Source organism: Clarias gariepinus, chromosome 12 (genome assembly GCF_024256425.1).
Source record: "Clarias gariepinus isolate MV-2021 ecotype Netherlands chromosome 12, CGAR_prim_01v2, whole genome shotgun sequence".
NCBI lineage: Eukaryota > Metazoa > Chordata > Actinopteri > Siluriformes > Clariidae > Clarias > Clarias gariepinus.
Genome location: NC_071111.1, coordinates 18741673 through 18757308, shown reverse-complemented (window position 1 = coordinate 18757308; position 15636 = coordinate 18741673). Strand labels below are relative to the sequence as shown.

General features: G+C 38.8%; 1 protein-coding gene across 2 annotated transcripts in view; it reads left to right on the top strand.

The window, feature by feature from the left end:
• Nucleotides 1–14487, top strand: part of usp6nl (USP6 N-terminal like) — a 70520-nt gene extending 56033 nt beyond the window's left edge. For both annotated transcript variants that reach the window (XM_053508379.1, XM_053508378.1), the window contains 8 exons: nt 166–275; nt 598–646; nt 2291–2411; nt 2611–2705; nt 4385–4450; nt 5570–5669; nt 5787–5939; nt 10215–14487. In XM_053508379.1, coding sequence (XP_053364354.1) covers nt 166–275; nt 598–646; nt 2291–2411; nt 2611–2705; nt 4385–4450; nt 5570–5669; nt 5787–5939; nt 10215–11455 — 1935 coding nt within the window. In that variant the 3' untranslated portion in view covers nt 11456–14487. The remainder of the gene's footprint in view (nt 1–165; nt 276–597; nt 647–2290; nt 2412–2610; nt 2706–4384; nt 4451–5569; nt 5670–5786; nt 5940–10214) is intronic.
• The last annotated feature ends 1149 nt before the right edge of the window (nt 14488–15636 follow it).

Here is a 15636-nt window from a genome sequence, read left to right as displayed (position 1 = left end):
TGCAGTGTGTGTGTGCGCTTGTGTGTTGATGAGAGCACTGTGTACTGCTCCTCTCTCTGCTGTACGATTGCTGTTTGAGCTGCAGTGTTGATTTAAAATTCATTTTTATTAACGAGCTTTCTCACACACCTCATCCTCTCTCTCTCTCTGTCTGTCTCTCTGCAGAAGCTGAAAATGAGGGCGAGAGGTCTGTCCCCTGATATCCGTCAAATAGACCTGGATGTAAACCGCACATACAGGGACCACATCATGTTCATGCGCCGCTACGACGTCAAGTACGTGATGTACACACACACACACACACACACACACACATACATTCCTGCGTCACTCACACACACATACACACACAGCCACTGCAGGCTTAACCACATCTTGATCATTCCAGTATTCCAGTAATTAATATATAATTTATCATAATTGTAATCTCAGGGATGGTCTGTTTTGCTCTGGTTGTTTTTTAATGTGTAGCTCTTGTTTTTTGAACATACACATGCACACATACAAACAAGTTAGTTGTGTGTTCTAATTGGGCTTGTTTGATTAACAAAGTGTGTTTGATTAATGCAACATTTGTGTGCACGTTTGTGTTTACAGGCAGCAGGACCTGTTCCACGTCCTCACGGCCTACTCCATGTACAACAGGGTGAGTCACCGCAACATCTGCGCCGTCCTTGAGATCATGACTCGATAAAAGCCGAGAGATTCGGTTATGGTTGGGACAGTTTCAATAAAAATGTGCGTACAGTTACGGAGAGAAACCGAACTAATCCGATGTAACTCTTTATGTGCATGCGAGCACAAAATAACTGCTGTTGAATAGCTGTGAACATTTTCCGTCCTGGTTTGTGAACGGTTTGTTTTAGTATTACACCTCCAGTGATATTTGATCTCAAAAATATGTGTCATTGTACAGATCAACAGAACATACATAGTTCAAGGGAAACGGCACTCATCTGCCCTCTAGTGGACGACTCCTACACAGTAACAGATGTTTCAGCATTTCTATTTCAAACACACATTAGATATCTGACGAAATACATAAACAGATCTGCTTATATGCAAGACATACAGTGACCAGCCATAACATTAAAACCTAACATAACAGATGAAGTAATTAACATCGATTATTTATTTACAAAGGCAGAGGGTTATATCGGGTAGAAGGTGTGAAGGCAGTCAGTGTGAAGGCTCGACGACTTGGTCAGAGCAACGACAAAGCAGGTCTTGTTGAGTGTTTCTGGTGTGCACGGATTAGTACCGATTGAAAGTGGTCCAAGGAAGGACAACCGGTGAACCAGCAACAGGGTCTGCGGCACCCAAGGCATGGGAAGCGAAGATCTGATGCCATAGAAGTGTAAGTTTAGCATTCATTGCTGAAAGAGTTAATCCTGTCTTTGATAGAAAGGTGTAAGAACATGCAGTGCGTAACAGCTTGTAGCATATGGGGTCGCGTATCGCAGAGTGCCAGAGCTGACACCTGTCTACAGTAGGCACAGGGAAGTTTAAACATTTTCTGCATGGAAGGTTGCCGCATTCTGCAACACAGACATTTTAACAGTCTGTATTTAATAATAAAAAAAAAAAGTTAATCAGGCTTATGTCTGTTTTTGCTAAAGCACCGCGAAATCCAACAACCTGATCAAAGCTCGACGTTTGAAGAAAACCTACATAGCAGGCATTTTTAGGCAGACTGTTTGCCTTCATGTTGGTTATTGTAACTCCTTACAACACAAGCTCTGCAGGGAGCCCAGGCTAAATGAACAAAGTCAGCAGAACCATGTCTGTGTTTTTCTGGTAAATTAAAGTGTGTGCGGACAAAAAGGTTTCCACAGTGACATCTGACCAGCTTTCTCAGTATGAGAAAGAGAGGGAGATCTGATCCTTTAATCTTTTCTAGAAATGGTTTTTGAATCCCCTGCTGATTGCGTCTGGTTTCTTAATGTAAATCACCAGTTTATTTAGAGGTATGGTTGGTGAGCAGCCCATCTTTAATTAAGCCAACTCATTAGCTTGTATTCAAAGAGAGAGAGGATGAATTCATGCATATCAAGCTGCTGTATTAGAAGATGTAACACTCTGGTGTTGGCGCTGCGGCTTCATGGCAGGGCACTGAACTCATTAACTTGGGTTAAGAGCAATTTACATACTGTAGATATATATATACAAGATATATATCTTACAGTATAATAGGATCTTATAACTTATGTTAAAAATTCCAAAAAAGATTTACTACAGCATGAGTTAAAGTAATTGTGTTTATGTGGTGTGTGTGTGTGTGTGTGTGCAGGAGGTGGGATATTGTCAAGGTATGAGCCAGATCACCGCTCTCCTTCTGATTTATATGAATGAAGAGGACGCATTCTGGGCTCTGGTCAGACTGCTATCTGGACAGAGACATTCCATGCACGGTACACACACACACACAAACACACACACACCTGCACACATGCAGTATATACCGCCTACACTTTATTCATACCTATACCACGTTAGACAGCATGTATATTCCAGCTTGGGCTCAGAGCAGGGGCACACATATTATTTAGCGACACATTTACTTTCATTTATACCATAATGGCACTAAAGTAAGTGTTTGTGTGTGTTTAGGATTTTTCGTGCCAGGTTTTCCAAAGCTGCTGCGCTTCCAAGAGCATCATGACCGCATCCTGAAGAAGATGATGCCTAAACTTAAACAACATCTTGTAAGTTATGATGTAATGTGTTTCAGAATATCACATCCTAGTGTTAGTGTGTCGTCTTAAAATCATAATTTAATCATCACTAAGAGGAATCTACTTATTGACTCATTGGTGTGATGTGTCCCAAAGTTTATTAGAATGTCCTGAAGTGTTTATTATTTCTGTCTAAAAAGCAATTGCAAGTACAGGACCTGGCAATTTTTTCGTTGTTTTTTACAGTTACATTGAATGTTGTGGTTTTGAGTTTGTATATTAAAGTTAATGTTGTGCTATAGTATTTGTAGTTACATTTAAAGTTGTAGTATTTAATTTATAGCTACTTTTACCATTGTGGTATTTTATTTGTAGTTAATTGTAGTTAAATGTTATGATGTAATGTTGAGTTTATAGTTGCATTTAATTTTGTGGTCTTGAATTTGTAGGTAATTTAATAATTATACTTAAATTTAATGTCCACAAGTCATATCCTGCTATCAGTATAAACAGTACTTTTCTTACCAAGCTTGCTTTTCCCCTCTTTCTCTCCAAGTTAATAAAGCAAATACATGTTCCTTGATGCTGCAGAGAAACCGCAACACAGCCCTTAAGAAAGACAAACGTTTTCCACAGTACAGTACCGATGTCTCCTCACAGAAAACTTCACCATATTAATGATTACTCACATTAGTAATATATGGAGCATCTATTATACAAGTCCCTGTGAGTTAGCAGTTCATAAAGGAATTATAACATTATATCAAGCGCAATAATATCAAAATACAAAATGATTATAAAAAAATGTAATAGCACTTTAAAATTTAGGTCTGAAACCCTAGCAAAGAAATGATGTGCAGTCATTACGTCATTTACTGAACACAGCAGAGATTGATGATCGATACCTCACTACAGTTAATGCCGAGGGTGATCAAGAATGACTTTTATTTCTAATTATTTATCAGTTATTGTTTACTCTTAATAAAATCATTTCATGCATTTATCTGCGAGAAAAAAAACATCCCACTTAGCTAAATGTCAGTGGATGATTAATTCATATAGGGAACATTAAGATTAAAATGAATCTCATTAGTTTGAGGATGTGTGTGTGTGTGAGAGAAAGAATTAACTGGTTTACTTTAGCTAATCAAGCCTCCTGAGAGCAGAGTAAGCATGTAACAAACTGCTGATGCGCCTTATTGTTTATGTATCGTGTGTATGCAGTGACTTCTATTGTAAAAATGTCTTCTTGGAATTTACTTAGGGTTATTGTAATATTGCAGTGAACCCCAGGGAGATATGAACAAACAGAGTTAATTGTTTCTTTCATTTGTGCAGTAAACATTGCTGAATGCAAGCGAAATTAACCACAGGAATAAAGGAGAAGGTGCGAGTGTAGAGTAAGAGTTGCAGGGTGGGTCAGACTGGGATCGTTCAACAGCAGCAGATGGCGCTGTACAGCAGGAAGAGCGTAGGGGGAAAATACAGTGGTGTCAAAAGTACGAATGGAAAAAGCAGGTAGTATAAAGATAATGCATAAGACTCGTGTAATTGTTTGCGTGATCATCTTAAAAACTCGTCTTTAGCTGCAGTCACAGATTTGTTTTCTAAAATGAAATGTCACCTGTTGTATTGTCACAAGTTTTGGCCTGTTTTTGTTGGTATTCTCTTTAATAACCGTGTGTGTGCCTGCTTGCTTTCCTCTGCAGGACAGCCAGGAGGTTTTCACCAGTCTCTACACCATGAAGTGGTTCTTCCAGTGCTTTCTGGATCGTGTAAGAGTCCAACACACACTGCATTCTTGATCCAATTAAGATTGATATAATGAAATTATTGTTAGAACTATATAATAACATATAATAAGTGTAATAAATACTTCCCCCGCTTCCTGTTTTTGTAGCGGATGACACTAAATGGCACCTGCGACTGCAAGGGTGGTTCAGAGGATTCAGTTATTTAGTTAGAGAAGTTTTCGAATAAAGGTGGACTTGGTGAAACAAACAAAGAAAGAGAGATGGACAAAGAGAGAGAGAGAGACCTACGGATGGATGTGTGAGGGAGAGGAAGGAAGAAAAAACGAAGGGAGGAAAATATGGATAAAGGGATAAATGGTGAGGAAAAGCGAGAGATAAACAGTGAGGCAGACGTAATGGGAGAGTAACATACGGAAACTGAAGGTGTTAAAGCTTGATAGATAGAGAGATGGAGGATTATATCGAAAATTAGAGAGCAAACAGACAGAATAAAGGAGGGAGGACGTGAGGGAGGACTTTATAACCCAGTTGGAGTTTTAAGTCATTTCCATTAACGTAGAAATACTCCACTGATGTGATAACCTGGTCATTCTGTACGTTTGGGTGGTCAGCTGACTTTATTTTATTGTTAAGCCTACACCTGACCTTCTTACTTCTGACCACATGACCTTTTAACCTACACTATTAAACATAGCTATGTTTTTTTTCCTGCTGATTTTTTTTTACCATTGAACCACAATGAATCTCTATTCATGTTTTTTTTCCTGACACATTTCCTCCACAGAGTTAACGGTTCAGCGCTATACTGTGTTAAAGAGTTCTTAACCCAGTTCCAGTTGTTTTCTTTGCTTGATGCAGCCCAATAATTAAACACTTCTAAAAAAAAAAGTTATTTTTTTTTGTTTTTGGGCCAGGCGGTATATCAGTATACCCTAAAACAAACCCATAACAGAGCCCCTGTCTACTACACCTTCTCTATGGCGGGGGTCGAAAAAAAAATTGGCGAATGACATTTTACGAGGAAATCGTCTCTTACCACATAGACACATGCACGTGTACCCTGTTTGCACACGCACGCTGTCGCTGTCACTTTTTGCACATCCATATAAACGTGTGTTTTTTTCCATTCTGTTTTGGCAGACGCCTTTCACGTTAACCCTCAGGATATGGGACATCTACATTCTGGAGGGAGAGCGAGTTCTGCCTGCGATGTCCTACACCATCCTCAAGCTCCACAAAAGTAACGGCACCTCTGTGTGTTTCTGAGGACGTGTACAGTATGAGAACATTCCGTCACCGCATGAACAGCAAATGCAAGTGTGTGTGTGTGTGTGTGTGTGTGTGTGTGTGTGTCCAGAGACCCTGCTGAAGTGCTCCATGGAGGACCTGGTCGAGTTCCTTCAAGTTGCCCTCTCGAAGGATTTTTTCTTCGAAGATGACTATGTAATCGAGCAGCTCCAGAGCTCCATGACTGAACTCAGACGCTCTAAATTAGATCTTCCTCCTCCAGGTAACGGCCACAAGTTCACACAAGAGAGAAGGTAGAGAGGGAAGTGCTTATTTTTGTTTATTATTTTATTCATTTATTATTTTATTAGTTAATATTCAGTATTATCGAAAGTCCCTTTGCATTATGTCATTGCTTCCTAATTACTGAGACAATATTCTTGTGTTCACCCACACACACACACACACATACACACAAACCCCTGCATATATGATTGTTGCAATGCATTATTTGCTTATATTGCATATTTTGTCTTCTGGTTGTGTCTAATTTAATTTTTCACATCTGGTGAGCTTTATCTACTTTTTTCCTCCTCGTCTATTCATTTCACTGACTTTAGTTCTTATCTATTTTTCTCCTTATCTGATGGAACCACCTTCTTCTCATTTTTTTGTTTCTCATCTGATCCTCCCTCGGACGCTTCTCACTCTTGTTCTTCTCCACTGAACTTCTTGTCTAAAAGCCTTAATCTCATCTAATCTGTCTGACTCTTGATCTTCTCGTTCTCTCCCTCTGAACTGAACTCGGCTCCAGTCAACAATAGCGCGGTCGGAAACGGGGACAAAACCCCGTCCATCAAACACAACCGGTGGGCAACGGTGTCTCGTCTGTCAGTCATCCTCCTGTGTGTCCCACGCCTGGCCCTCTGCACCTTCCGAAATGAACACACACACACACTCATGCTCGTCCACATCCTCCCATCTTGTCCTTTTTGTCAGTAACAAAGCCTTTGTATGTGTGTGTGTGGTATTCTTTTCTTCTGTGACATTTGTGTCGCCTGGAAACCCCAGAAACGGTTCAAGAAGAGCGTTTCTAAAGTTTTTAGAGTGAGATAAGATAATTAGAATCAAGATATTTAAGAGGAGAGGACAGATCAGGGTAGGTAATTAGTATGCGATTGTGTATGCGTGCACACACTTGCTATTTTAGATCACATATCATCGCCTGACAGTATAATAGCCTCCTGGGTAGCTCAGTGGGGAGGCATTCAATCAGTTGTGGACTAAAAATAAAATCTGTTCACATGAACAGTCATATCCAAAATCAGCACTAATACAGGTGTACAGTTATAATAATAATAATAATAATAATACATTACTAATGATAAAAAGTACTCTATATAGTACAAAAAAGACCAATAAAATTAAGTTAAATGTTCATACAATTATGTATACTGTAAAGGGAAATAAGTATTCAGATACTTTTTAAAATTAAAATTCCATACACATCCAGCACGTTTTGCATTCTATGGCAACAGTCTAAATTTCAGACTATAAATGTTTTTTTTTTTTTTTTTTTGAAGACAAGAGGCTACAAATAGGGAGACGAACTAGGATGTTCAGAAAAGCTCATGTACTGTAGAGTAGGTGTGATGCGCAAATGCCAACATGGCTTTGGACAGGTAGTGGAGCTTAGTTTAATCTAATTAATAGATCATTTTCTCTACAAATTCCAAAGTCAAAAACCATGCCTACCAAAATAACAACAAAGTAACGAGAGCAAAAGCGAGCTTTATTTCCGTATATAATCCCCTGCTACACTAAGGCACTGATCCCAGTGTTTCACTACAATCAGACTGCCAGTTTCCTAGAGCCTCCCAGGAACTCCTTTAATAGCCCAAACATGTGGAAATGGCTTGGACAACAAGTTATCTGTTGATTTTCAATTAACAGTCGAACAAACTAGGTTTAGACTTGTACTCCTACCATGCATGTAAGAATTGTACAAGTAGGCAGGAATGCAGTATGAATCCTTGTTTAATTTTGAGCTATGAAATGAAGTGTCTGAACATTTATTTCTCCTCATCCATTCAGAAGCTGAATAAAAACATGTAACAATTCTGTGAATGCAAAAGCAGCCTCTCTAGGAGAGATTTAGATAGTAAAGTATAGTGAGTCCCCTACATACAAACATTCAAGTTATGAACTTTCAAACATGCGTAAAGCAGTGGGGGTAAGGCTGGCACTGCTAAGAAGCACCAAGCGATAACGATAGAGGCGCATTGGATTACGGTTCGGAACGGCCCAGGTTCAAATCCCACAACTGCCAAGTGTTGTCATTGTTGGGCCCTTGAGCAAGTCCCTTAACCCTCAGCTGCATGTATAATGAAAAACAGATGTACATCGCTCTGGATAAGGGAGTCTGCCATAAATTTTCCTAAATGTAAATTTTAAGGAACAAGGATCATTTTTATACTGTTTATAGGCAATTGTGTTAGTATCCTAGTGCTGGATTTACGAACAACTTGGACTTCAGTCTCAGCGTCAACAGGACCATCCATGTGCGTCGTGTCTGTTATATCTGTTACCGTTTGACGTGTGAATATCATGTACCTGCCGTGTGTCACCTGTATGCTCACGAGAAGCACTTCTCAACACATCCTGCTGGGCCTCACATGATTTTTGATGACCTGTGTTATCAGTGTTTGTTCCCCAGTCTTGTATTTGATGTGGTGAGAGCTGTTGCTTGACCTTTTCCCCCCTCACAGTGAATGTGGACACTAACTTTTTTTATTTATTTTTTTATTCTCTGAAGGATGTTCTGCTGCATGACCGCTTACACTTTACTGTTCGTTTATTTATCAGTTTAGTAGTGTTTTTTTTTTGTTGCAGAGCTGTGTGTGATTATGAAATGAGGTTGGTTTCCAGAATGCATTCTACACCCTTACGTTGTCTTTCTATCAGTTAACTCATATGTAGTGATTACACGTGATCGCATCCCAAGCCAGTACTGTATGTTTGTTTACACGGTTGACAGAGGAGGAGTTTCTTTGCAAAAATGTGTTATCATTTATATATTTACTTTTATGCAGACCCATGGTTTTAAGAGCAGGCTATAATGTTGAAGAGGGTCACACCAGAGGCAAAGTGAAACAGCCAAGACTTAAATACTATTGTAGCATTAATTACATTTCAAATTTCATTTCTTTTTCATAGAAAAAGATATTAGGAGCATTAATAAAATCATTAATAATAATTAGCTTAATTTGACTAAATTTTTTTGTTGTATTTTTTTCTTATTGTTTGTACTCTTAACATTGTTATGCTCCATACTATTGCTGATCTGTTTATTTATGTTATTTAGGGTAAATATAGATTTTACCTACGAGTCAAAAGTTCGGACACACCTTTCAGTTTCATGGTCTTTCCTGATTTTTTTTTCTTTCTACAATGTAAAACATGTAGAAAGAAAAAAAAATGAGATATAATCTCCTTTAAACAGTTAATATTAAGATGTTATTGCTACTTATAATCTGTAAAGCCTTTATAACGGCTTTAATCTGAGGTGCTGTTTGTTAATTAATGATTTTTGATTCTGGTAACTAAATGAACTTCTCCTCTGCAGCAGAGGTAAGTTTTGGTCGTGCTTTCCTGAGATGATATTCATGAGATCCAGTTTCTTCATGGTGCTCGATGGGTTTTGCAAATGCACTCGATAATACTCTTCTTGCTAAAGCTGTTCCACATCAACTTACCTTACGTTTCCTAAAATAACTGATTGTTGTTGTGGTGATGGTTGTTGTTACTTAATTCACTAATTTCAAATGTGTTATTTTATAGTTTTTAAAATCTCTAGTATTGTTCTAGATTGTAGAAAATAAATTGCAAAAAACATTGTATCAGTGGGTGTGTCCAAGCTTTTGACTGTTAGCATAAATAATACAAAAATATAAAAATATATATTATAAATAAATAGTATTATAATTTTTTTATATATTATTATTAATAGATTTTTTGTAAAGAGTTGTATATTAAATCCTAACCCACAAAATCTCTTAAAATTGATAGACATTTTGTAATGAAACTCTTCAATATTCTAATATTTTTCAATCTGATCTTTATATCTCATCAGTCAAGTGCATCTGTAGTATAATTAATCTAAAACCTGTTTATTCGAAACACTTATAATGCTATAATCTCTAGGCAGTTGTTTGGGAATTAAATAAATGTTTCTGCAACATTTTTGTTAAGTGCGTTCATAAATTATACAAAGGCATCTGTAAATTGTGATGGGGGCAACTTTGGTGAGGAATTCTTTATTTTATTTTGTATCTTTGTGACATAGTCTATACCTGCTTTCGAGTAAACAGTTGTTTTCCCTTCTTCCCTCAGTCCAAGAAAATGTACTAAGTTCTTGTCAGTGGTTATTTCATACACACTACAGACGCACTGAATAGAGACCAGGTTGAAAAATGCTAGAATATTCATGTACAGGTTGGAGGACATGTGTGATTTATTATTTTCTGTGCCCTGACTAGCTGTTCAATAATCTGTGTAGGTAAAGACGACGAGCTTCCCACAAAGCCGCTGGGCCAGCTTCCACCAGAGCCTGAGGGATTGGCACCAGAGAAAGCCAATCACATCGCAAATGGGCGGATGGAGGCTCTACCCTCTCCAAGCACAGCCACGGAAATTACCATTCCGGAAAACAGAGAGAAAAAGGACTCAGAGGATAGAACGCTACAAAAAACTGAGAACAGGGAGGAGACCAAGGAAGACGTGCCAAGCGAGAGCGGAAAACCGCGCATGCCACCAAGTCTAAACGCGAATGTAGGACGCAAGGACATCGGGCCACGCTGGGTGAAGCCATCCGAGGGCAGACTGGCAGCCATGATGGAGGGCCAAGTGATCCCCAATAGCACGGTACCCTCTTCTCCCAGCATGTCAGTGGCCAGTGAACAGCCACGTCGTCCTCGCCCTCGCTCCCGAGGCGTCGCACCCGGCTCTAACCGTGGCTCTAACGCCTCACAGTACGACAACGTCCCATTGTCCGATGGAGATGTGGCAGACGTTTCAAATTTTATGCAGGTTCCAGATCCATCTCATCAGCACATGGCACCATCTGTTAAACATGGAAGTCCTACAAGGCCCCCTAGTGGTGGTATCATTGCTCCAACTTTCAGAATCCCCAAAAATCCACCCGTACACTTGATGTCTGACCCTCGCCAACCTTTACCGAACACACAAGGCATGATGCCTGGTTATTTCCCCTATCACCCCAAAATGCACCCAGAGAACAGAGCATATGAGATTGCGTATGATGAACGGGCATACGGTACTACAGCACGCTCCACACCCCCAAATCGTTCCCCGGAAAAAGTGATGATGAATAACATATATGCCACGTCTCGGCGGCAGCCACTCGATGCTGATTTTGTAGGCCAGATGGACAACTTTGTTGAAAGCAGGCATTTCCCGAGGCAGCCTATTCATCACGTGGATCCGCGATATGAGAGGCAGTGGCAAAGCCAGGGCTGGCACGGTGAGATGGAGGCGGGTATGGCGGCGGGTATGGCGTCCCTGCGCCCTCCGGGTGGGTTACCACGCTCAACAAGCTTTCAGAAAGCCCACCTCTCACCTGTACGCCCTGGGAAAGAGTTCAGCTTCCCGCCAGTGCCTGTTTCAGACGGCATGATGAACTACAGGCCCGTGACTGGCAGGAAACAGATGCCTACGGTGTTCGGAGGAGTTCATTACCGACAAGAGGCCTTCGCCATGCAGGAGTCCATGCTGCTCTGAAAGACAGACAGACAAACAGACAGAGAGAGAAAGTGGTGGGAGGGGATGTGATATATTGAGCAAAGTTGATATGGTGGTTTTAAAAAAAAGAGAGGAGAATGGTTCGAGTAAGTGACTGAGATTAAAATAAGGACTTATAGGCTGAGTGACGGATATGGAGTTAAAAAGTAAGTGTTGGAGAGAATGATGAATGAAAGGTATAATTGTTGGTTATATAGAAAATGTGTGTGTGAGATCTCTTTGGTTTGTTTAGTGTGTGTTTACTCGTTTATGACCCTCAGCATCTTTACGGAACCAATGTGACAGGTCGCCAGGTGTTTATACTGATCAACAGTCAAGAACTGACAAATGATTTTTTTCTTCACTTAAATGGCCTCATCCTTAACAGCAACCCTTTATTTTTTACTTTTACATTTTTTTAATTGTACATAAGTTTTTTTTCCCCCATTTATTTAACCATGAATTTCTGTAGCATGAATTGGAGAGAAAAGATAAATTTTCCCCCATTTCATTTTATTTTTATAGTTTAGTTTGCCATAATCATAAAATCTCTATATGTATATACGGTATACATATTTTTGAGCTCGGTTTATTGTACAGGATTGTGAATATGACAAGAATGAGCTGAGATTTAAACAAAAAAACTAAAGTCCTGGGTATAATATTTTATTTTTACACAAACCCATTTTTCCCCCTCAGTACCGCGATTTTACTCTGGAGGATAAACACAGTTAAAGAGAGGTGTACTTACAACTTATATACTTTATAACTGTGCCAGTCTGTAGCATTTAATCATTAGGTGGATCCTGAATAGTGACATCATCTTTCCAACCAAGCTGGAACATCCGGCTTATCGCACCTTCCCAGAGTAAGGTTGGGTCAGGATTAGAAAAGCAGAATCCTTAAATCTAATGGTTCTGGGATGTGATGGCTCAAAAGCTGCTTTTGAAGATAAAGAACATTATCAAAATAAAATCTGTGCACACTCGTTCATTAAACTTTTAGTCACATTGGCAGTTTATTAGGTACTTAGCTAGAGGCATAGGCAGGACTTCTAAAAACAACTATGTGTGCGTGCTCTGTGATAGATTGGCACCCTGTCCAGGGTGTACCCCGCCTCGTACCCCAAGTCTCCTGGGATAGGCTTCAGGTCCCCACGACCCTCAATACAGGATAAAGCGGTATGGAAGATGAGTGAGATAACAATGTTATCTAAGAACGATAAGGTGTACCTAATAAACTGCCAACTTATTGTATAGAAGAAAGAAGGAGAAATGTTAGTACTGTAGCCAGAGAAATCAAAATCATGTTTTCTAGAAATTCTACTAACAGTAAAAAAAAAAAAAAAAGCTCAATACTTTAGAAAGATTGGGGAAAAAACATATTGCTCTTTAAATTAATTCAGGTGATGGCTATGTGCTATATATGTAACGTAAATTATTTAGATTTCGACACAAACTTTAAAAAAAAAAAAAAGGTTTTGTTTTTTCACCTTAAACAGAAGAGCAGCTTTTGTCCAGAGCACTTTTCATTCCCAAGATTAACATAACCGCAGTTTATATCAGTAACAAATGGAGACAGTAGTGATGTAAGTCGGTAACCATTTCATAATTGATTATGGGTTTGAGTAATCCATGATCAATTGATAATCGGTTCAACCGCACAGATCTGTTTTTAGATCTGTTGATCAAAATAAACAAATAAAAATTGAGGTGCATATGAGTACGTTACCACAGGTCGTCCACTCTGCACACCGACCGTGATCCACAAGCGTTGTTTCGTGCAAAAATGCATTCCAAAGCTCAGCTTAGACTCATGTGACGCATCTTAATAGAGTTCTTAATCTCTTAATTAATTTTTCCGAATTACACTGCATTTACTACAAATTTAATTATTTTCTTTTTTCCGGTTTGTAATAAAAAACATGCAACATGTTTTGGGAATTTTTACTAAGTAAAACCGATTTTTCACAATCGATCTTTTGAAATGTGCAGGAAATCAACCGATCATTGACTAGAATCGATCTTCATCCCATCGCTAGTAGATTATTATTACTGAGATTTTTATCAGAATTTGTGTAGCATTCTACAGCTTTTTAGCTCCACGTACTAAATGATCATGCAATTGGTTTAGTTGGCTTTGTGGATTTATTTTTAATTTTTTTGTGCGATGTAATAAAAAAAACATCGATTTTTTTATTATTAATATTCTCTTAATACTACATTCACAATGGCACATCCCTCTGCATTAGCCTGGATGCTAATGGCCTACAGTCTGGAACTGTTAACGCCTTTTCTGGCGTTTTATATATATATATATATATATATATAAAATTATATATATAAAAAAGAGAGATTGTAAACATACTGGATGTAAGTAAAGAACGCGTGCATACACTTTTCAGCGGGTTCCGACCCGATATTTCTTCTGCTAACACTAACTTCTCTGTAGTCACTGTGTTTACTGCACTGCATAAACGTGTTTTATGTTCTATGTTTATTAAGTGCTATGGGGATTCATCAGGTCGAAGTGTTTAGGAGAAGTATTTAAGGTTTAGAGTTTAAACGGAACTGTATTCTCCATCTAGGCTTCTCACTGGATATGAACTTATTATGAAGGGTCTCGTATCTGTTGCACACTTCAGTATTTCAGCACCTCACCAAACAGACTACTATAACACTTATTTTTTTAAATATAATGTACGTCACATTTCCATTGTATATGAAATCAACATTTCTTTACACAGATTTAAACACTAAACTACATCATGTGGAATCTACTAAGCACAACTCTCAGGCTGACTGTGTATTCACACCCACCCATGTATCATTAGTGCTACTACAGGCCTGAGTGTGTGTATATATTGTTAATGAACAGTGCGTTTTGATACAGAGGTTCAGTTGTGATTAGTCAAGCAGGAAGATTATTATGTTTTTCTTTTCTTTTTTGGTTTAAACTACTAAATGCATCATGACGATCAAAAATGACTTTATCTAATAAAAGAAATCCTCCAAAGGGGTTCATTATTCAAATCTTGTTGTATAAGTCTCAGTATTACTACCTACTACTACTAAATATTGTATTACAAGTAGTCTCTGATTTACGAACAATCAAGTTCTGACTTTCCGCAGATATGGCTGTCCTGTAAAACTGTCCTGATGGTGAACAATCCTAATTTCCTCAACAAAATACAGTTCACAGTCCAATACAGTGGAAAACAGCTTCGAGACAAAATGTGATGCATTTCCTCATCTCCCACATAGGTTTAAAGATCCCTCCCATTTTATCCCGGCTTGGGACCCGCACTGCATTGAGTGGCTGGGGTTTGGCGTTCGAACTGGGAATTGAACCCGGACTTGGACACCTACCACTGAGCCACCAATGCCCAGTGGTTAATTTTAAGAGTGAACACTGAAAAACAACCCCAGTGCATGATCTGAACATCCTGAATGGTGGGACATTTGCCTGGCTAGGTCCAATTTATTTTAGACATGTTATCTCTCTTCACTGTCACTAGATGTCACCCCTGTCCTTTGAATCACTAAATCAATCAAGGCTGTTAAGTCTGTAGACTTAACAGCTTTGGTAACTCTGGAGAAGCTGAGAACCCAGGTGGGAGAATCAGTCCGCAGGACCATTAATAGTCATGCGTTTCACAAATCTGGCCTTTATGGAAGAGTAACAAGGAAAAATCCGTTGTTGAAAGAAAGCCACAATAAGTCGTGTTTGTAGTTTAAGACCATCCAGGTAGAACTGCAAACAGTGGGCACTATAGTAGTTTATGTATGATTCCCTACTTACCCTGATGCACCCATCACTGTGGAACGGTCAATCTGAAGTTATCAGATTACATAACATTTTTCCATTGCTCCTCTTTCTGCTCCCTATCAAATTCACACTTTTTTCCTGATTAGTCTCCCTAAAAGTAGTTTTCTTATGGCCACACAGCTCCCATTAAAATAAATCTGAATAGGTGGTGCTAAAAGGCATGTTTTTTGTTAACCCTGTCAAATATATGCTAAAATCTTATTGGCTAATGGTTCCTTTTTTAAACCAATGAAATAATATTTATACGGAACTGAGAAGACATTCTACCTTGATGGTGTCCAAGCACTAGTGAAACACTGGTATAAGTGCATTAGTGTATCAGGGATTATATAGAATAATAAAGGGAGTTTTTA